The sequence below is a fragment of the Mandrillus leucophaeus genome, unplaced genomic scaffold (assembly GCF_000951045.1).
Source record: "Mandrillus leucophaeus isolate KB7577 unplaced genomic scaffold, Mleu.le_1.0 Scaffold15, whole genome shotgun sequence".
NCBI classification, from domain to species: domain Eukaryota; kingdom Metazoa; phylum Chordata; class Mammalia; order Primates; family Cercopithecidae; genus Mandrillus; species Mandrillus leucophaeus.
In genome coordinates, this window is record NW_012101476.1 from 7,674,264 (window position 1) to 7,698,419 (window position 24,156).

At 39.5% G+C, this 24,156-nt stretch overlaps 1 protein-coding gene across 1 annotated transcript in view; it reads right to left on the bottom strand.

Moving 5' to 3' along the window:
- The window catches only part of TAF3 (TAF3 RNA polymerase II, TATA box binding protein (TBP)-associated factor, 140kDa), a 199,579-nt gene that overhangs the window by 40,756 nt on the left and 134,667 nt on the right, over positions 1–24,156 (bottom strand). Inside the window, exon 3 of the mRNA XM_011974946.1 lies at positions 10,773–12,601. Coding sequence (XP_011830336.1) covers positions 10,773–12,601 — 1,829 coding nt within the window. The remainder of the gene's footprint in view (positions 1–10,772; positions 12,602–24,156) is intronic.

Here is a 24,156-nt window from a genome sequence, read left to right on the forward strand (position 1 = left end):
GGAAGGGAAGGGAAGGGAGGGGAAGGGAGGGGAAGGGAAGGGAAGGGAGGGGAGGGAAGGAGGAAAACAGATATTCTCTTTTGGAATGGATTTGTGGTGAAGGCAATGGCTGCCGAATGAGGTGAAGACCTCACAAATACCTGACGTGTCCGCCAGAAGAGAACACAGAAACTAAGTCTGATGTTAAAGGGTCTCTTCACAATTTTTGGTTTGCAGATATACAGTCAACATTTTGAATTAACAAGCTAAACAGAAGCTGTGCATTTCCAAATTATTGTCTGTCTCAGCGTTTTTCAGTGGGGTCGTAGGATTGGTATTTTTGGTGGGATGGTGCTTTGTTGTCAGGAACTGTCCCAAGCACTGCCAGATGTTCAATGTCACTGGTTCACTGTTAGTCACTGACTAGTTGCAACATTAATTTATGTATTTTAAGCTCAAGAATTACATCATAATAGAACAGTATAGTGGTTCTAAAGGGGAACACAGAAAATAATGATCAACATATCATAAAGTTAATATAGTACATGTAGATCAAATCTATTATTTTATCATGTGTATCTACCTGTCTCTTCGTAGAGTTGTTTTTTAAATCCCTCAGGCCATCAAGATCTACGGCTTCGACAAGCCCCTTGCATGGTGCCTGGCATGCAGGAGATGCTCAGCAGACATTTGTTGAATTATCAACTGATCTTGCCCCAACCGTCTTGCCTTTTAGTTATCCCATCATACATCCAGGACCACCCTAAAACCATCCCCCAGAGCACCGAGTGATACCAAAGAAAATTTTTAATTCCATCTTAATGTATGCCTCCAATACTAGCTGTTTATCAGCTAACCCAGCTAAGGGCAGAGACCATGCGTGTTTTGCTTACTGCTATTTTCTAGTGCCTGTCTCAGGATCTGACACTAGTAAGTCTTAAGATAAGTGTAAAGCATGAATATGAAGCGATGATTTCAGTCTTTACCACTTTCAAGACTCTTCCCATGACCTCCTTTCCCCTTCTACACATCCAGCTCCACAGGAAATACTGGTGAGGCCACCAGTATTGAAGGAGAGCTCCTTCAGTTCCCTGCAAACTTCTCTGTGCCCACAATTACACTAAAGAAGTTTTCTCTATCATCTGCTTATTTACAGATCTTCAGTCTCTCTGTTCCACAAATTATTTTCAAGTCACTTTTTTTTACTTTTATTTTTTTGAGACGGAGTCTCGTTCTGTCACCAGGCTGGAGTGTAGTGGCGATCTTGGCTCACTGCAACCTCCAACTACCGGGTTCAAGCGATTCTCCTGCCTCAGTCTTCCAAGTAACTGGGATTACAGGCGTGTGCCACCACGCCCGGCTAATTTTTGTATTTTAAATAGAGACGGGGTTTCACCATGTTGACTAGGATGGTCTCGATCTCCCGACCTCATGATCTGCCCGCCTCAGCCTCCCAAAGGGCTGGGATTACAGGCATAAGCCACTGCACCTGGCCTTTATCTCACTTTTAAATGTGCTCCACTCCAATTTAAACATTTTCTTAGCTTCTCTTCAACCTCTAGCTCCCAACCAGTGCTTTGGACAGTTCCTTATAACAATTTCTCACAAATGTCCATCTTCACTTCATTGTCTGTTTTCTCACTTCTTCTTTAGTCCTCAACCCTTGCCAATGTCCTCATCCTCATGTCCCAGCATGTTTTCCCATTACAGGTCTTCCCATGCTCCTTCCTTCTCCTTTACAAACTCCTCTTCTTTCACCTGACTTTACTTGGCCCCTCTCCTTTTGTCATGCTACAGTTTCTTTAGTGATCTCATCCCTGCCCACAGTTTCAACTGTAAGTTTAAAATATGTCTTCAAAATTTCTGTCTGGATTAGCACTGATTGATACTAAGGCCAAAATATGAAGTTGCCTATTAAACATTTTCAACTGAATATCCTATAAGTATTTCATCTCATCACACTGAAATCTTAACTTACCAACTTCCCCACAAACCGCCCCTTCCCCCTAGCCAACCTCACTCTTGGCTGATGTCTCCTTCATTTACCTGGTCCTGCAGACAGAATGGTTCAAGGTCAAGGGTCATGAGGGGGATGGGTGGCAGGTGGAGCAAGGCCCATGCATAACTAGTGTTCAAGTCTCGTGTGTGTGTGTGTGTGTGTGTGAGTGAGAGACACAATCTCACTCTGTCACCCAGGCTGGAGTTCAGTGGCACGATCTCAGCTCACCACAACCTCCACCTCCTGGGTTTACGTGATTCTCCTGCCTCAGCCTCCCTTTAACTGGGATTACAGGTGCATGCCACCATGCCCGGCTACTTTTTGTATTGATATTAGAGACAGAGTTTCACCATGCTGGCCAGAATGGCCTTGAACTCCTGACCTTGTGATCTGCCCACCTCGGCCTCCCAATGTGCTGAGATAACAGGTGTGAGCCACCGTGCCTGGCCATCTCCAATATATTCTTTAAAGGAAGAGTTTTATATCTAAACAAATCTGAAAACAAATGGTCCAGTCTTTATCTTATGAACTATTTAACGCTTCCTCATCTTTCTGTGTTATCTGTGGAAAACATAACAAAAATAAACAAATATTTATAAGCTACCTATAATCTGCCAGGCATTGTGCTTGGTTATATTCCCGATGTGTTCATTAAGGTTTTTAAAAAACAAACATGGAGGGTAGATAGTGTGGGTTTCATTTTACTGAAATGAAACTGATCATATATGGAGAAACCATTTTTCCTTTCTTTTCCATTTTGTTTTCCTTTTCTGTTCTAAGGTCACACAAATAGCAAACCTGAGATGGAATGCAGTCTTTTTGATTCAGAGAATGAAAAATTATATGAAGTTCTTACATTCTTCAACTCTAAACATTTTAGGGTTACCTAGTCATCAATGATGAGGTATTAGAAGTGATATTTCTTAATTCTTCAACTGACAACACTAGCAGCTACACATTCCAGTAACCTTTCCTTAAGCTCTATTTTAAAATGAAGCTGCTTGACCTACCTTTTAAAAAATTCCGCTCTACTATCATTCAGCTGTGTGTTTGGCCCATGTCTATTACCATAACACTCAATAATGATAACTTACACTTGTATAGTACTTGGTGAACTGTGTCCTATTTACATTATCCAACTCTATCTTCACAACTCTATAGGGTAGGTGTGGATGGTGTTATTATTCCCATGTAAGAGCTCAGAAAGGGGAAGTGCTTTGCCCAGAGTTACAAAGTTAGTAGGTAAATGGCCTAAATCCAGGTCTCCTGACACCAAATTCATCCCCTGTTCACCATACTGCTCCTTAACTCTCTGACACATATTGTGAGTCCTTTTTCTGGTAATGCTGATGGCTTACATGGAGCTACTCACTTTATTTGTCAATCTCTCTTATGATAAATGACACACATCTGTGAGATGGCTGGGGTTAGCTGTAAATTTTGTTCTCTATGGGAGGCTAACTAGTTTATATGGAAACTGACGTTAACCTTGGCCCCGCCTTCACTCAACTAAACTAGCTGGGTTTTCAATGCTGTCTTAAATGGCTTGGCAGGACAAAGGAATCAAGACATGGTCTGTTTATTACCTGCTATTAAAAAAAACTAAATAATATGTAAAAATCAAGTAAACAAAAGTGGAAACACATCTTATAAGTTAGATTTAAAACGGTATAAATGTGCCCTGAAAGCAACAGGTATTCAGTCAACTGGTTGAATTAACGAATGATTCACAACCTGCTATCTGGGCTCAAAGTTTCATCTGTAATTACAGTGGCTGTATCATCTAAACACAGATGCCTCTGACAGGAAAGGAGGGAGCTATTAATTATACCACATAACTGGGATTGTCCCAGGCAAACCAGGATATATCTAAAAACTACTTAGACACTTTTATTTCATTCCTAAAGACAAGTTAATTTAGATTTAACTTGAGAAAATTCAAGGGATTGTAGAAAAAGATTAATGAGGATGCTAATAATACACATACAGAAAGTACAATTTCTAAATTAAAATTTCTTCCCGGATTTTTGTTTCCATTAACTTTGTGTGCTTACCAAAATAAAAACAGAGGCATTTCCTACAATCATAAAATAATTTCTCACGTGCACTTCCCAGAAAACAACAAACAAAAGGATGACTTCGCTCACTTACATGGCACGACTAACGCCATCTTTTAATGGCATCAAGCCAAAATCTGGGGCCACAAGGAGCATTTAAGGGTTAAAATAAAAGAACAGCACTTTGGAGTAATGCTGAGAATTGGGGCACGCAGAAGAGCATTTACAGTGGATTACTAAGCTTCCCAATTCACCAAAGAGGTAAAGTCCAGCAATATAAGACTCCTTTGTAGCTAACTAAAAATACATTGTCAGTGGATTTGTCCAGTTTTATGTATAAGCAATACTTCTTTCACCTGAACTAATACTAGTAGTCATATAAGCCCCTTATTGCCATGTGCTGCATTTTTTTTGTTAATCTTCAAGGATTTAGCTTCTTTGCCACATACCTCAGGGCACCAACTGATAAAGCTCTAACTCTCCATTTTTCCAGGACACCAGCAGTGCGGCCTTGCAAAAAATGAAAATCGCTCAAGAGATTTAAGGGGGAAATTTATTTTTAAAATCCTGACTTGAAGCAAAGAGGTGGATTTTTAAAAAGCTTATCTGTAAAGAATCAGTTCAAATTTAAATTCTATCTGGGAACTCTTTCATGCATTCCAGCTTTAAAGTTTATCTTTTGACAGGGACTTTCTGCAAAGGTAATGGGCAGCTTTGTCAATATAATCTGTCCAAGGTTTTTTATTTTTTATTTTTTTAATGTTAAACTCCTTTCATTAAAAAAGAAAACCCACCATATATGTATACTAGCTAGGGTAGCAGCACATTTAGCAAGTGCTAGTTCAGATTCCCATCTATGCTGTTATGTTAGAAAAAAAACTCGTAAATAGTACTGATGAAAGCTCAATTGAATAACCTAACATTTGGATGCTGAACTACGGCTGTAAGCATCTTGTATCTCTCAGCAATTAAGGTCTTTACATTATTTCCATTTAGAAACACAGTTTAAGTAAACTCCGATAACTATTTAAAATATTAAACAGAGAGTTAGAAAATGTGCAGTTGTGGTTAAGTATAACAAGTGCTATCCCACGTAGACAGCTGAGAGAGAACATGAGCTTTCCTGACTGTGCTCAGAGTGTACAGTCAGAAAGGCTGGGAGCTGGCTTTGGGTAAACTACAAATTTAAATATACTCATTGAAACATTAAGCTTCTTGTTTCCTCTTGGAACATACAGTTACGAGAAACAGGAAGGAAATATTTCCCTCCCCTTTATTGGGTTTCTTTATTTACCAAAAAAACCCTTCGTTTCACTAATTACAATAGCTGATTAGAAAAGACTTGGAATGAGACTATATTACTTTAAACAGAAGGGGAAAAGGATGAAAACCTTTCATTAAAGCCACGAACCAATTAGATGATTTATCATTCTCTAAAGAACAAACTGTTTAAATTTAATAAAAGATTTTTGGGGGCAAATCCTACCGGATTTGGGGATAGATTAAAGAAACATTAAAATTTTTAATTGTTCTGATTGCTAAAGTCATAAAAGTGTAAGAAGATCCCTTTCCTGCTCTTTAAAATACGGCAGTTAAACAGGCGCTCTCTAAGGTATCTCCAGGAACTAACATTTTATAAAATAATGATGTCCCCTTACTGTCAAGCATCAAACCATTCGTATGCCCCTCATTTGCAACTGTCACTTAGGTCACCAAAGCAGACTGAGGGAAGTGGCCCGAGAAGGCCGTTCTGGGCAGTAAAGAACACAGGCCTCGGGCAGAGAGGCCTGGGCCCTCCCCTCACTGGCTGCAGCAAGGTACTCGACCTTTCTGTGCAGTTTTCTCAACTGTAAAACAGGAACCACTATACGAAACCCTCAGAGCTGCTGGGAGAATTAAATCATTGAATTCTGGCTAGGCCTGGAATCTGTAGGCACTCAAGAGGTGGCAGATGCTATCATTTACTATCGAGTTAGTTTATTCAGTAGCCAAAGTTCAAATAAAACAATTCCTCAATCAACAGGATAAAAAATGTTGAGAATCCTTTCTAGAATTTATGGGCTTTCTATTATCAACAACTCCCAATTATGCATGGGTTGATCATCAACACTATGGGATATTTGTATGAAAATTCAGAACTGTTATAGTCATCTACTCATCTTAATTAAACAACACAAACTGCTCTTCATTTAGTGTTTTCTAAGAGAAGGCAGAAAGAAGGCCTTTGAAGCCAAAATATTCTTAGAGAAGGTATGAATCTACTGTTTTTAAGCAGAGATAAGTTAAACTTTAGAATGCTGCTGTCTCTTCCCAGTTTTGAATGGGAGGAAGGAGACGGAGGAAGGAAGCAGAGGGTCTGTGAGGTTCAGAGGTTGGTGAATAACGAGTAAGTGGCAGAGCTGGAATTTCCACCCCAGTCAGTGTGGCTGCCAAAGCCACGCTCCCTCGGCCAGCACTGGACTGACTTACCTACAGGTGGTGGGTGATGTCAGCATTTTTGGGGTGAAACTCTACTGTGCCTTTCCAGATCATATTCGAATGTAAAAACAGATTCCTCAATTTGACAGATAGATTTTGGCTTACCTTCTGTTTAAGAATATAGGTATAACCACTGAGTTCCACTAACATAAATTTAAAAATGCATTTATTTTTTCAAAATGATCCTCCTTCCAAAAATCACTTAAAAGAACAAGAGGAATTTAAAGTAATCCTGTATACTCATCTAAACCACAAAGATCCGTGCAATATATACGATGACACACACACAAATTTTAATAGAACATTTTTTAAAATTTTACTTAATCCCAAATGTGACAGTATTAGTAACAATTTTAAACTGTTCTGAAATGTACTGTTAAATTTATCACTGCTACAACTATTATGGCTGTGACTGCAATTGGATAACATAATTGCTCTTAACACGTTTTTTTTTTCTTTTTTTTTTTTTTAAGACAGAGTCTCTCTCTGTCGCCCAGGTTGGACTGCAGTGGTGTGATCTCAGCTCACTGCAAGCTCCGTCTCCCATGTTCACGCCATTCTCCTGCCTCAGCCTCCCGAGTAGCTGGGACTACAGGATCCTGCCACCTATGCCTGGCTAATTTTTTTATATTTTTAGTAGAGATGGGGTTTCACCATGTTAGCCAGGATGGTCTGGATCTCCTGACCTCGTTATCCGCCCGCCTCAGCCTCCCAAAGTGCTGGGATTACAGGCGTGAGCCACCACACCTGGCCGTCTTTTTTTTTTAAAGACAGGATCTCACTCTGTTGCCCAAGCTGAAGGGCAGTGGCACTATCCTCCCACCTCAGTCTCCCAAGCAGCTGGGACTCCAGATGTGCACCACCATGCCTAGTTAATTTAAAAAACAGTTGTTGTTGTTTTTTTTTGGAGAGAGTCTCACTATGTTTCCTAGGCTAGTCTCAAATTCCTGGCCTCAAGCAATCCTCCTGCCTTGGCCTCCTAAAGTACTGGGAGCATGAGCCACTGCACCTGGCCATTAACATGTGTTTTATAAAAAGTCAATGTGGTTCTATTTTAAATAAGTGACAGTCTAGACTCCCAACCCTGACTAGGTGTCTGATTGCCCACAAAGGGGAACTAAAAGCTTGCATAACTCACCACTCTCTGGATTTGTCATCATCAACAGAAAAACAATTTGAACTTCTTATGGTGAGTTCCTAACCACATGATTTCACTTATCCCATTTTAACATAACACAGAAAAGTGTGGTAGTTAGGACCATAAATTATAGCATCTGACAGCCTGGATTTAAATTTTGACTCCTGTTCAATCACTTAACAGATGTGTGATCTTGGGCAAGTCTATTAATCTCTCTAAGCCTTAGTTTCTCATCTTAAAGTGACAATAATTACAGCATCTGTCTTAGAGGGTTGCGGTAAGGAATTAAAGTGCTTAGCATGGTGTTTAACACATAGTAATTACTCACTGTTAACTATGACTGTTTTGCTGTTTTTAGTGTTCTTATCATTATCTCTAAAGATGAAATACTTAAGGATTAAAGAAGCTAAAAAACTTGTCCTGGATCTTATTCCAGGTCTGCTGGATTCCAAAGCCTGAAGCTCCTTCTACCTACCAGGCAAATCCCTGTTTAATTAATCACATCTTTATGGGTTCTTGGTATTGATAAATGTCGATAAGGCTGGTAAAGGGTTTATAAACAGGTAAAATAAATGAGGAGATTAAAAAATTTAAACAAATGCTCTTGCTTGCCGATCTGGCAAGTGTCCATGAGAATTGCTCTTGGTCAGGATGATGAGAAGGGAAAACGAGATTGTGGCCTTCATTCTTTTGGCTGAAGACATTTTCTTGGGGCAGCTTAGATATGTCTCACTTCAGTTTACCTTTGGTGCCTTACTGCTGTAGATTTGTTGGAAAATTCTTGGACCATATGGAACCGCATTTCAGGTGTGTTTTTGTTTACTCATATGCCGTGGTGCTTGGGGGATTTAAATGGGGTTGAAGAAAGGGAAGTCTTAACGTTTATGTCACTATCCCAATTACTACTCCTTGTCAATGGCATTTCCATGGGTTGTCCTAACCTTTATCCTTTCCTATTTGTATCAAGGGCTAATATTCCAAAGAATGCCAAGGAAGTAGAATAATTTTTAAAACCTACTAATAGCTGACCTGCCCGTATTAACACAGGCTAGCTGATACGGTCCAATGGAGCAGCAATCTCCAGGTTCCTACATTTTATCGTCTGATTCAGAGTGGAACACCCTCTCCATCTACTGACATTTATGCATCAGATATGGTACTAAGCACGCCCTGTATGTTCTCATTTAATCCTTATATAAATAACTTAACCATTTCACAAAGGTCAGGATCTGAACTCAGGTCTAACTCTATAGACATTACTATTTATTATTTATAAAGGTCTTATAAGATAGCTGAATTTTCTACATTTTTATTTTTGCCATGTACCTGCTCCACAGCCCATCAAAACTGATCCAAGAACGTGTATCTTTCTCTCAGGTGAACTCTGTGCTTCGAGGGACTGAGCCTTTGCCTTCCACCAAGGTGGTCTGAGGGACTTTTCTTCCCTAAAGTCAGGTAGATGCTGTAGAAAGGCATGGGACTGCTGTTACAAACCTAATCTGATGGCTTCACTCAAATTCATAACGGCTGTTGAAACAACTCCATTGACTTTCCAAAGTGAAGACGGTGGTGAAAGCAAGAGTCCCCTGTTTGATTTACTGAGGGCTCAGCTGCCAAGTTACTAGTTACACGAGGGATAAATGACTAACTGCAGTCAGGCAACATCTCTAACAACAAACACCTCACCATGTGAAGTCTCTCTGCAGTGTAACTCACCCAGCTCTTGCTAGCTGTGTCATCCTGATCTTGGCCAAGTCACTCTCTCAGGCTCAGTTTCTCTTCCATAAATATTGCTAATACTACCTGCTGGACCCATGTCACAGACGTGTTAGGAGGAGAAAATAAGGTGTATGGATCTGCTTTAACACCTGACAACTACTATATAGAAATCGCATAATAATATAATAAAATGATTTTTTAAATGGAAATAAGAGTTGGATTTCTGTGTCTTGTTAACTTGTCAATGTTCAGTTATTGATATCAGAATTCCCATTTCACTTCTTTATATTTTAGAATAGCCAAAGAGAACAAAGAAAGAATCAAGGTAGGCAGAAAAATGGGAGTTGCCATTACTGCTGTCAACTACACTAATTTTTCTAGGTAAGTTTGAAGTTAAAAATATTCCAAATTTATTGGTAATACATCTGCTGCAGGTCAAACACATCAAATTTCCTCATATGAAAAAAATTATTGGATATTTTGTAGCCAAGCTCAAAGAGGATAACTTTCAGAGGGAAAGGATCATTAGGAGCTCTAGGGGTGGCACCATGAATAGATACTTTTTCAGAAAGTTTATGAGAAATTTTCAAATAACCCAGCCGGCTGCTGTAATCCAAGGAATCATGGACTGAAAAGCAAAGGCGGGTAAGCAGAGGTCACAGCCTGAGGACTGAGGCCCCAGTGTCTACAAAACTGTGGGGTTTCTATCAGTTTCTCTGGCTGTACACGACGAAATTAAGTCTGACTTACTGAAATGGTGAAACATTTCTGCCATGTGGGATTACTTTCTGCCCACTCACCAGGCTGACAGACCAGCCTAGATACTCAGAAATGTGCCCTTATCTTATTAAAGCAGAAAACGGAAGGAATAAAAGATGCTATGGAAAGTTCTGTAGACAGCCATAATCCTAAACACATGCCAAAATGGCTCACCAAAAAGAAAACCAAAGCAGTGGTCCTTCCACGGGCCTTGCTGTCCTCTTAAAATAGTGCCGTGGTTTTGCATGCTTTTAGAAATATGGATGCTGCCTTTCTCAATAGTTGGGTACAAAATATAATGTAGTAGACTTGATAATTCACATAAATATTATTCACAATTTAAGAACCCAGATTTGCTTTTTTTAAATTGCCAGAGATCACTATAGCTAATAGAGAGTTTATAGTCTGTGATTAGATGCCTCTTAAGCTATGAATTTTTAACATCTGCTAGTGTATTGAGGGCTTGATTACAGGTTTATGGGTTTTAGAATTAAAATTAAATTTTGTAACCTCATTACAAATGTATTTCCACTTAAGTGATGGGTGATTTACATCCAGAATACAGATACAATTTGGGCTTTGTTTACCTGTGTTTCTCACTAGGACTCTGTTCAGATAGGGCCAAAAATGAGAAACTGCTTACTTTTTCATGCTTGTGTTTCTCCTTCTCTTTTTCTCTCTTCTCTCGCTCTCTCTTCTCTTTCTCTCTTTCCTTCTCCTTCTCCTTCTTCTCCTTCTCTTTCTCCTTCTTTTTCTTCTTCTCCTTTTTGTCCTTTTTCTTTTCTTTCTCCTTCGGCTTCTCTTTCTCCTCAAACAGTTTTTCCGGAAGCACTGGTAACAAAGACGGCAGCATGGCTGGGACCCTGGCGGCAGCGGCCGGGCTGAACAAGGGCAGGGCCAACTCTTTTGGGGGCAACACCAGTGGGGGTGCTGGGGCTTTCATCTTATCTTCTCTGCCTTTATCTTTCACTTTTTCTTTCTCTCTCTTATCTTTATCTTTCTTGCCTTTCTCTCGATCTTTCTTCTTATCTTTATGCTTCTCCTTCTCCTTCCTCACAAGTCCATCTTTCAATTTCACTTTGGGATCAACATCTTCCAATTCTTTGATTTTAAATTTATAGGGATCTGCCTCTTCCTCTTTAAGAAATTCCTTCCAGGGATACTTTGCTTCCCTGCCGGCTTCCTTGTCTTTCTCTTTCTCTTTCACTTTATCCTTCTCCTTACTTCTGTCCTTGTTCTTGTCTTTTTCCCTCTCCCTATCTCTCTGCTTTTCCTTCTTTTTCATTTTAGTCTTGAGTTCCTTTTTCAACTTCTTCTTTACCTCCACAGAGGAAGGCAGCTTGGTTTTCTCCTCATACACCTTGTGGAGAGGTTCGGGAGTGGGAGGAGACACTGACGGAGAAGAAATATAAGGAAAGTTGGGCGGCATATTCGAAGGTGTTCCCAGTTTTGCTTTACGTACAACCTCATCAATGGAGGCATCCATTGTCCATGAGTTATCGGAACTTGAAGTTCCGCCGGAAAGAGGCAGAGGAGTGGATCCTGACTTTGTGAAATTGTTCGTGGAAGTGGAAGCTCTGGGAGTGGCACACTCCGGGCCTGAAATTCTCTTAGGGCTGGTAAAAATGTCTCCTTCAGATTCTGATCCAGAAGAAAATTCGAAAGGATCTGGCTCTCGCTCAGCACAGGCTCGTGCAATCACAGCATCGATAGAGGCCTCAATGGTTTTATCTGCTACCAGAGCCTTTTTCGGCTGATTCTCATTGTTCAGTTTCCCAGCATCAGGGGGGGTCTGTATTTGTTTTACCTGCATAGTCTCTTTACTGATTTTTTCACTGACGGTAGCTGAAGGCGTCCTGTTTGGTGTTTCAGGCCTCACAGGTGTTTGGGGAATATGAGTCATGACCTTGGGGCTCTTGGGACTCTTGGGGCTCTTAGAACGTCCAGGTGATTTCTTTTCTTTGGATACAGTTTTTGGTGATCGAATAGGACTTCCGACCATTGCTGGTGACTGGGTGGTTTTAGGTGATTTAGTCTTCTGTCCTGGAGAGCTAGTTTTAGTCTTTGTTTTAGGTGTAAATGACTTTGTTTCTAATGGTTTTGCAGTTGGCATTTGGGATTTTGCAACTGGAGCCAACATTGGAGGCTCAGGTGAGGGAGGTGCCAAGTCTGTACTGTCCTGTACGTGGACTGGAGAAAGCATTGGTGGGATCTTTTGAGTATTTATTGAGCTGAGTGGCTCTCGAGCTTCCAATAACACAACATCTAGCGTGTCCCCTTTAGTGCTTATTAGCCGAGGCCGCTTCATGGCTGGCAGTTCTTCAGCTTCAGGACTATCCAGTGGTCTCTTACCCAAGAAATTCTCATCATTAATAATTTCTTCCTCCTCCAATTCATCATCTTCTTCCAAGGGAACTTGCATGGCTTCTGCTGACGTGCCTCCATCAGTGGGCACCTGCTCTTCTTCTTCTTCTGATAAAGGAAGAAAAAGGAAGAAAAAAAGAAATATTATTGGAATGTAACAAAATCTAAGAAATAAAAACAATGCTTCAAACATGATTTCTTTTTTCTTTCTTTTTTATCATTAAAGTTCTAGGGTACACGGGCACAACGTGCAGGTTTGTTACATAGGTCTACATGTGCCCTGTTAATTTGCTGTACCCATCAACTTGTCATTTACATTAGGTATTTCTCCTAACGCTATCCCTCCCCTAGCCCCCGACCCCCCAACAGGCCCGGGTGTGTGATGTTCCCCTCCCTATGTCCATGTGTTCTCAATGTTCAACTCCTGCTTATGAGTGAGAACATGCAGTGTTCAAACATGATTTCTTAAAAAAAAAAAAAAGGAAATTATTGACAGCATTTAAAAAGTAAGTTAGTTTTCGAGGATCTTCCAAACATGTGTGTCATCATTCTCAAAAGAGCAGTAGTCAATAACAGCGAATGTACACATAGATCATTGCCCTTTCACATGGTCTGGCCCTAACCTCAGGATCCGGAAATTGCTCAGTGTTTCCAGTTGGCCTTCTGTTGTTTCCTGAATTAATTCTTTTCCTAACCAGTAAACACCTTCTTTCTCTATCTCCCTCTCATGCACATAGAAGCACATGTGCACAACCACACGCCCATCTAAAAAATCAAGAGATGGATTATTATAGGACTTAGTATGGATTATTATTATCAGGAATGACAGAAAGGTATTTTTAGGACTTTTATAACAAATTCATATACTACTTATGTCTTCTATTTTGCTTGCTTGATGTGAGCCACTTGGAGAGGGAGTATGGTGCAATGAAATACACTTGGTTTAAGCACTTGACAAATGGTTTTTCGGCTAGAGTTCTGGCACTAGAGAGCAACCAGCCTTAGGGACTCTCTTAACCTCTCTGAGCCTGTTTCCTCATCTTTCAAAAAGGAGCCGATGTCACTTGCCCTGTCTACTTGGCTGAGTTGTTCCAAGATCAGATTATTTCTCCCGACGCTTATTAACTAAGTATATAATGCACAGTGATAAAGTCTAAAAGAGCCACCGAAATAAATCAGAAATAAATCATAACTAAAAGAGCTCACAGTTTAGTGCAGCAATAAAGGATGTGCCTAGCCCACAGAAAGTGGTTAGTGCCACAGACAGATAAAGTGCTACAGCAGGTCAAAGGAGAGACAGATCTCAGTGAGGTCAAGCATGCGGGTGAGGTTTGACTAATTATGCAGTGTTTGGGATACTTGGAGACTGGAAGTGGTGAAGTCCAGGACAAAGGGTCAGATGAAAAAGAGATGAAGGTGAAACACAGGGAGTGTATGAGAAACAGAAAATGATTTGTCTGGAAAGTAGAGTGCAAGGTGGGGAGCAGTAGGAAGCAGGTTTAGTAAAGTTGCATCCAGATTCTAGGACTTTTGAATTCCAGAAAAAGAAATATAATCTTAATTCTACTGGTAGTTTGGACCTAGAAGGCTTTTAGACAACAGAGAAAAACGCGTGGGGTATGTGTTGGGAAAAGTCACACTGGCAGGACCATGCATGATGGATGGGGGTGGGAGGTAACGGGTTATGAAGGAGAGCAATATCATGGGTTACTGAAGTGATGTGACAGGAAGTAAGGGTCAGAGCTAGAATAGTGGAAATGATCAGGAAGCAGCAGAGGTGAAGGATATTCTGAGGATAGAATGGATAGAATCTGATAAATGATTTGGGTATATGAATTGAGCAAGGACTCAAACACAATTTCAAAGCTTTGAGCCTGGTCAGGCATGGTGGCTCATGCCTGTAATGCCAACATCTTGGGAGGCCGAGGCAGTAGGATTACCTGAGCACGGGAGTTTGAAACCAGCCTGGGCAACATAGCGAGACCCCGTCTTTACCAAAAAATACAAAAATTAGCTGGGCATTGCGGTGCACGCCTGTAGTCCCAGCTACCTAGGAGACTGAGGTGCGAGGGTCACCTGAGCCCAGGAGGTTGAGGCTGCAATGAGCTGTGATTGCGCCACTGCACTCCAGCCTGGGCGACAGAGCAAGACCCTATTTTTAAAGAAAAAAAAAAGGGGGGGGAAAGAAAAAGCTTTGAGCCTTGGTGAGTGATAAATGTAGTGATGAACAGAAACAGGAAATAAGGAAATAGAAAAGGACAATGATTATTAGCTCAATCCCTAGACACAGAGTTTGATAAACATTTAGTCTGCAATGGCTACTCGGCAGCTGAAATATAATACAGATGATCAGAAAACAGGGCAGAGTGCGTGAGAGAAAGAACGTTGTTGAGATAACTAAAGTCACCGTGATGGATGAAATGAACAAGGAAGAAACAAGAGGAAACAGGTTCAGGTATTTTGAGGAATACCTACACATAGAAAGAAGAGGAAGAAGGATTAAAGAAATACATGGAGGGTCAGATGTCAAAGAGATCAAGGCAGCAAGAGTTTTAAAGCAGAGGCCAAGTGAACAAAGCCAAATGCTTAAGAGGTCAATGAGGATGAGGCCAACAGCAGAAGCCATGCTGCAAAAGCATGAAGGGTGCACAGATAGAGAACACGTGAGGTGATGCATGGGAAAGCACTTAGTAAATCATAAAAAAAATCACAACCTTATCAATTATGCTACCGATTCACGATAATGATGGCATCATCCACCAGGTCCCAAGTCAGGAAACTGGTGTCATTCTAGATTCTCTCCCGTCTTCTCCTCCAGATCTGAATCGACAGCACAAGTTTTCTACTGTTTGCTTTCATGTGCTTTCCCCCTGCTTCTGTCTGGTTAATTTCAGTGTTCAGCATCTCTTCTCTGTAGGGCTGCAAGGACCTTCTACCTAGTCTCTGCCTCCAGTGCAGCTTTCTCAGAACCATCTCTCACGTCGTCCTACGGTGATCTTCTGAACACGCAAATCTGAGCGTCTGGTTCCTCATCTTAAAAACCTTTCACTGCTTCCTTCAGAAGCAGTTTGTAAAAGGCATCCCTTGGAAATTGAGGGTCTGTAGAACCCCTTCTGAGGCTACTGCGCAATAGAGACGGCTGTTCTTTATTACACGGAAGAGTTATGCCTCGGGTTATTTATTTTACATGCAGAGCTTCTACAAAAGCTTTTGTTGTGAGGCTAAAACATGTTTGAAAATCACTATTCTAAAATACAAAAATCCTCTCCATCTGTGAAATTGGAGGAAAAAATAAAATATAAAAATCCAATTTCTCCAGTATGACTGACAAGGTGCTCCTTCAAACAAGCTAGGGAAGTAACCTCATCATTCACAGTGAGCTCCTGCGTGCTCTACCCATTCCAGCCACGCTGACTTATCTGCAATCCCCAAATATGTGGTCACACTCCTGTACCTCTGCACATGCGATTCCCCGCGCCTGAAATGTCTTTTCCTTCCTAACATGTTGGCAACTTCCAAGGCTCCCATCAAGTATTACCTCTTCTGTAATGCCTTCTCTTAGCAACTAGAAATAGCCATGTACTCCCTTTGGGCTCTACTGTGCTCCAGTTATACATGCAACAAAGAAAGCCTAGAATATTTACCATTCAGCTCTTTACAAAAAAAGGTTTGCTGACCCCTGTCCTAGACCTACCACATTCAACTCATCTAAACTTTTCCCTCCCTCCCTCCCTCGCCTCCGTTATCAGAATGACAAGACGGACTTCAGATCTGCTCAACTGCCAACAGATAAACATCAGAAAATCAGAAAGAAGGCAGCTTTAGGGTATTCTGAAAGTGAATGGACATTCACTTATTAGTATTACATTTCCAAATTTCAAAGAACCTCCTCCTACTCCACAGAGGTTCATAAATCCCAATGATGCCAAAGCAGAACGACAAAGGTCTGGCTTAAGCAGGATAAAGGGTCTTTAGAGTATGTCATAGTGCACCCTGCTCTTCTAACTCTGGGGACTAATCTGGATCTAGCTCAGTTCTACCAACGTGTGTCCCTCAGGGAAGGCCTTAGGGAGATGCTGGGAGACCAGAGGGAAACTGCTGTACTCTAAGCATTCCCTAGAAAGGGAATACAGGGGATACCCAGGACTACTAGTAAGACAGTTTCAAGTCTTCTGGATGTAAGGCCTGTTTTGTAGTTAGAATAACTTGAAAATTTGGACTTTTCTGTATAGTAAGACATATTGTATTATTTTACTAATGTGGAATTCTATCAGATTAGAACTGGCAAAATGGCTACAAGATGGGCCTTTGAATGAAGGAAGAATGTGAGGCTTGGCTAGGAAAAAATGGGATGGTTTCACACAACTACTTTAGAAAATATATTGGTTTATTTTGAATTTAGAGCTCAAATAACTCATAAGGGTATCAAAAAATTAATGACGGTTGTTTGTGTTTGAGTAAAAAAAAAATTAACATTAAGCTTGATTTAAAGTAGGATGCCACAAGTTGGGGGGTTTATTCTGTTTTTGTTATTTTGTTTTTATTGTTTATTTTCACTTTTGTTTTTCAGGTCCCTACCACAAAAATTTATATTCATTCCTTTATATTACTTAATACTGCAAAAACTTGGATTCATTACTTTATGTTATTTAAAGGAATAGAAATGAATTATAAAACTAAACCACTTCAAGTGTTGGTTTTAGGAATACTCAAAAATACAAACGTTTTAAAATAGTTTTTTTTAGAGCCAACAAAAGTTTCTTATTTTTATTAGTTTAATTTACACTTTCTTATTTACTTAAGATTTTATAAGAAAGCTTCAATTGCAGCATCAAAATCAGTTAAAATGAATGAAGGACTTCGTCAGAAGAAAAAGCCTGAAACTTTTTTTTTTTTTTTGAGACGGAGTCTCGCTCTATCGCCCGGGCTGGGGTGCAGTGGCGCGATCTCGGCTCACTGCAAGCTCCGCCTCCCGGGTTCACGCCATTCTCCCGCCTCAGCCTCCCCAGAAGCTGGGACTACAGGCGCCGCAACCACGCCCGGCTAATTTTGTGTGTGCGTATTTTTAGTAGAGACGGGGTTTCACCGTGTTAGCCACGATGGTCTCGATTTCCTGACGTCGTGATCCGCCCGCCTCGGCCTCCCAAAGTGCTGGGATTACAGGCAAGAGCCACGGCGCCCGGCCAAAAGCCTGAAACTTTTAATAAAAAAAGGAGAAAGTGTAAAGATACTTAAACAATTTTTAAAATTAGAAATGATCTGATATCTACCAGCAGGAATAAGTAACGCGCGTGGAAGTTACGAAGCACAACAATCAGTGAGTACCTGCGAGGCCATCGCCTACTTCAGAAGAGCATGAGCAGGGCCCTCCCAGTCCTGCGGCTCCTTTCCCATCCACCCCTGCTTTCTCCACTCCTACCCCAGCCCCCAGTGAACTGCTATCTTGATCTTCAATCTGTTTCCTTTGTAGTTTTACCACATTTGTACGTAGTTTGCTTGTTTTTAAACTTGATATAAATGGTATGATACTATAATGGTCTTTTTTTTTTTTTTTTAACCCAACATTATGTTTCTAAGATTACCCCAGGTTGACGCAGGTAGCTATAGTTCACTTCTTTTCACTGCTGCAGAAATGTCCAATGGTGGTCAATCCATTCTCCTGGTATAAAAGTTCTTCACTTGAGTGAATATATTTTATTTTAAACATATTAGAATTTTAAAAATTAAAACAAATAAATACAGTTGATCTAGCTTCTGCCTGCTCAAATGCAGACTTGGTTGATGGTTACACATAATGAGTATCTGGCTTTTTACTACATGAATAATTTTAATTCTATGTTTTAAGTGTTTGGAATAAGACAAATGTGTAATGGCCATTGAACTGTTTAGCCTTTACCACTGGTAAAGGTGAACTTCAGTTTGATAATAATTGAATGGCAACATGCATGCATGTGTATAATATAATATAATATATAATATAAATGCATGCATGTGTATAATGACCATCATTTATTAATAATCTGTAAAATATCCTACAAATGTCTTAAAAATATTTTCCTATACTAATCTGTGGAAGCCTGTGTTATTATAAAACTGCAAAATTTGGTCAGCATAAGCTTAATATTACAAGATATCTAATCTTGATATGTTATTGCAAAAATAGTAAAGAAAATATTTGGGTCACAGGCCCTTTCTACTTTAACACAAATATAGACATCATCATCATCATCATAATAGCTGTGTTCCAACATCGAGAAAGAGAGAGAAAGTGAGAGAGCGAGCATGTGTATATATGAAGTATTTCAAAGATTTTTATTTCCAGAGAACTAAGAACTCATTTTCTGTTATTTTAGTGTTCTGAAATGGAAGAAAAGGACTCTCCTGTACATATGTGAGAAACAAATACTGAAAAAAGTAATTTAAAAATTTGATTGTTAGTTGTAAGTTTTTAAACAAGTTCTTCAACTTCTTAGTGCACTGGAGTTCCTTGATCAACAAGACGAGTTCATTAGCGCCATTTATCTTGAGAGCATTCTGAAAATTAATTGCTAATTAAAGGTAAGTATTCAAACTTCTAAATAATAATACCCATCAATAATAGAGATATGTCTTGTAAAGTTAACCTTACAACCCTTTTGAGAAGATTAAAAAAACAAAAAACAACTCTCCTCCCCGTAATCTCTGTAAAACCATCCAACGGCAGCACACGTCCAGAGTTAGCATCTGTGGGTGACGTGACCATCACCTCAGCCATCTGCCCTAATCTCTCCATCGCGCCATGAAAGCAATCGAGGGCTGTTGGGGAGGCTCTGAAGGACAGCGGGTATTTAATTAAGGAAAGGTAGTTCTGGATAGGTATTAATGCTCATGTCCCTAAAGGCATAGTAAGGATTGTTCACAAAAGTGGTGTCACTTTTTCTGCTTTTGCTAAAGTTGGGTTAAAGTTAACGGTGTTACCTTTTCTGCTTGTGCTAAAGTTTGGTTAAAGTTAATAGTGACATGACTTTTGATTTGCTTTTCCCATCTGTGAGAATGTGTTGAATATTATGTTATGTGTTATAATTGATTAAACTGTCATTCATCAAAGAATCCCATGAATTATGATATAACCCCTATATTTCTAGTAGAAAAAAGACACTAACAACAACTAAAGACATGAAGAATCACACCTAAACCAGGGTGGTAATACCTATTTTCAAAAAAATCTTAACTAAAATTCATGTCCTCTCTTAACAACCCTAGTTTTTCATGTTTTTCATAGAGTCACTAAAATGTGAATGCTAGAATTCCAAGAAAAAATGGCCACAGTAAGAAGGAACTCTTCATTCTGCCAAATGTTTTGCATGTCTGGTATACTTTTTTCACCAGACCAAAAAGGGAAACGATGTGAAATAATAAGAATGACTCGGCACAAATTCATCACCACAGCTAGAGATTCACTTTTAGATAGATATTTAATTGGTAGTTGGGTATCTGATCATAATGTATACAAAAATAGGGAGACAGAGATGCTTTCTAAGGTATCTTCTTGTTTAAATAATCAATGGTTCCAGGTCAACATTTGACTGTAAAATTATTTTTAAATTATTATTATTATTATATTTTATGAGACAAAGTTTCACTCTGTTGCCCAGGTTGGAGTGCAGTGGCGCGATTCCAGCTCACTGCAACCTCCACCTCCCAGGGCCAAGCGATTCTCCCGCCTCAGCCTCCCGAGTAGCTGGGATTACAGGCATGTGCCACCATGTCTGGCTAACTTTTGTATTTTTAGTAGAGACAAGGTTTCACTATGCTGACAGGCTGGTCTCGAACTCCTGACCTCGTGATCTGCCCGCCTTGGCCCCCCAAAGTGCTGGGATTACAGGCGTGAGCCACCGCACCCAGCCTATTTTTTAATTTTTTAATTTGAAATAATTTCAAACATAGAAAAGTTGTAAGAATACACAAAGAATTCATGAATACCCTTTAACCAGATGCACTAATTAACATATGTATTATATAACTACATATATTAATATAATTACATAATTATAGTATAATTTTGGGAAACTATTTGAGAATAAGTTGTAGACATCATGATCCTTTACCCTAAAAGCATCAGAGTGTGACTGCAGAACAACTGTCAAATTCTTTTTAATCACATAAAAGCAACAAAATGTATCCATATTAATCCCTATCTTTCAAAAGCTTTACAAACGTGGATGGGAGCAGGACACCACAAACTCCATTTCAATTTTCCTTCATTAATAACACAAATAAATAATCCACACTCCCTATATTCTCCTGAGGAATAATGAGAAAAACATGCTTCTTTTCTAAACTTCTCAGACAAAAACAGAACAAGACAATAAGGTCTGAACACACCAAAAGGATTTTTGGGAGGTTAATTCTAAGCTACTATAAATACTGACTTAGAACAAAATATCTTTTTAACTAGAATAGTAAATGGCTTTAAAGAAACACTATAATCTAAAAAGTTCATAGACATTAGGAAATAAAGGGAAATTGTTTGCACATGGCATAAAAGCTTTTTATCTAACTACACAGATGTGTGCAACTTTAAAATTCAGTGGCATGTTCTCAAACTAAGCAGAAAATACGCTTGTATTCTTAAATTTTAAGCAAAGGAACAACAAAATGCTATCTGCATATATTTCATCAAAAATTAAACGTATTTAAAGCTAGACTTCTTATGATTGGTTAAAAGTGTACACACAATCTTGTGTCAGATCTGTAAATGAAAAATGTATGTAGATGTAGAAATTAATTTCTACAATGATGCACAAACTTTCCTATTAGTCCATACATGTCACTGTTTTTATGATAGATTCCTCTTTTACTAGCAAATGAAAGGATCATTTAAATGAATGCTTGGACAGCGTGGGAGAGGTGGGGCAGAGAGTTAAAAAACAAAACAGCACACTTTTTTCAAAAAATACCTTTCTATTTGTCGAATTTAGGTATATTTATTGTAACCGGTTCCTTGAAGTGACTCAATGCCACTAAAATTCATTCATTCACCTATGGAGTGCACTCTGAACCTCACTGTGGAGAGCTCTGTGTTAACTAGAACTAATTCATTCGCCTATGGAGTGCACTCTGAATCTCACTACAGAGAGCTCTGTGTTAACTAGAACTAATTTACTCATTCGCCTATGGAGTGCACTCTGAACCTCACTATGGAGAGCTCTGTGTTAACTAGGACTAATCCACTCATTCGCCTATGGAGTGCACTCTGAACCTCACTATGGAGAGCTCTGTGTTAACTAGAACTAATTCATTCATTCGCCTATGGAGTGCACTCTGAATCTCACTATGGAGAGCTCTGTGTTAACTAGGACTAACCCACTCATTCGCCTATGGAGTGCATTCTGAATCTCACTATGGAGAGCTCTGTGTTAACTAGGACTAATCCACTCATTCGCCTATGGAGTGCACTCTGAATCTTGCTGTGGCGAGCTCTGTATTAACTAGGACTAATTCATTCAAGTATGGAGTGCACTCTGAACCTCACTATGGAGAGCTCTGTGTTAACTAGGACTAATCCACTCATTCGCCTATGGAGTGCACTCTGAGCCTCACTATGGAGAGCTCTGTGTTAACTAGAACTACAAAGACAAATAAGACATGATTGGCTGTCCTTAATCAAACACATTTTGTGGCCATCAGTTCAAGTGGTAGGCAGGAATCTGCACAAGGTACACACGGAGCCACATCAAGGGGTATGAAGGCAGGAATGGAAATGTTGGCTGGCCAGGAAACTGAACTGAAATGACACCTGGGATCTGTTCACAGAGCCAAGTTCAACCCAGCACAGCCCATTTCATCTCCCAAGACCTAAGTTTTCTCATCTGTAAAATTGAGTACTGACATCTGACCTCCTCCTTATAAGAGATGAAGATCTTTATTATTAGGGTCATCTCTATGTGTAGTTGATGACATGTGTGGGATGATCTAAAGGGCAGGACAGAGTTACTCCTGCCCCTAAATATCTCACTGAGCAGGCAACGGTTCTTGAAATTCTACCACTTGATTTATGTGTTTGGGTAAAGGCAATATCTTTAAAATGTTGCTGTGAAAATATTCTTAAGACCATGAAATTAACAAATGAACAACTCTATCCTACTTTTTGAAGTGAGAAGACTGGGAAAATGGAACCGAAGTGAAACAATGTGATGGAATGTTGAGGATGAGGTGAGTGTGGAACACAGGGTATTACTGCCAGGAAGGTCAGGGTCAGGCCCAGCTGGGAAGCTGCTGTGAGGAGAAGAGGTTGGGGCAGTCAGGAAATAATAGGAATACAGGCGCTGGATGCTGGGAAGGAAAAGAAGGGAATGGCGTCAACAACAATCAAAATCCACTTCATCATTACATCTTCTAGTACTAAATGAGGCTAAAAATATTTAATTTCATTGACATCTCCTTATAAAATATTTTAAAATTGTCCTGTCTATAATGTAACAGAAATTAGACCCTTAAAACACAACTCAACATGTGTAAGTGGGTATGTATTTTTAAAATAAACCTGTTTACTTAAAAAATGAAATTACTAGCAAAGACAAGACAATTAGGCAATGACAATTCATACATTACAACCAATCAATAACACAAGAAATTAATAGTAGAGTGAATATGATGTGTTATAAATACCTAGATACACACTGACCTGTAAAAAAGCACTATTTCACTAACATTCTGTACAATAAAAAACTAAAATGCTATATAAGCAAGCCAACCTGAAATGACACCTAGTATTATAAATGGCCTAATCTATATGTTAATACTGTTGTATCACATAACTGCAGCAAGACTAAGATAACAATATGACTTTGGGGTTTCTATGGCTACATCCTGGGCTAACGTGCCTGAAAGGGCTGGCTGCTGACACCACACAACCATTCTGAGTGCTTCTTTTTGGTTATTTATGATATGATTTATGATAACGACAACATCTCCTATTTTCTCTCCTCCTCAGATACAATAAATTGCTATCGTTAATCACCCTTCTTGGTTCAACCATGATTACAATAGCATAATAGGGCCTGGCTATGGTAATATTGTGGATTTTTTTTTTGCAAGAAATAAATACAAGTAGATCTCTTCAGACAATGTCAATATCTCTAATATTTTAATAATCTTCCTTTAAGTCTTTCAGGATAAATTCTGTTACAATTGAGATTCCATATCCAGGATGTAGGCCATTTGTGCCAATCGAATTTATAATCAAACACCACGCATTCACAAATCACTATCATCATGATTTTCCTGAACTTAAAATAGTAAGACTATGCAAAGGATACAGTTTCTTTTCTAAGAGAGACAATAGTATTGCTCTATAGGGATGAAACTAATCTCAATGCAATTCCTTCCCCACCCCAGGAATCAGACAAATTAGGCAAATTAGCCACTTATCTATAAGAAGACAAAACAGTAGAGACAGAATAAAAACCCTACAATCATAGAGACATGTATGATGTGCCTCTGCCCATTATTGGCTATGTGGTTCCTTCAACCTTCTGAACTTCAGTTTCCTCTTACGCCAGTTTGGGTTAACAGAAAGTACTACCTCTTTGGCTTTTGAGTAACCGTAAGACAAAGTATGTAAAAAATGAGTTTGTATGTAAATGACTTAGTATGAAAACTATGAGTCAGACTGTAAAAAT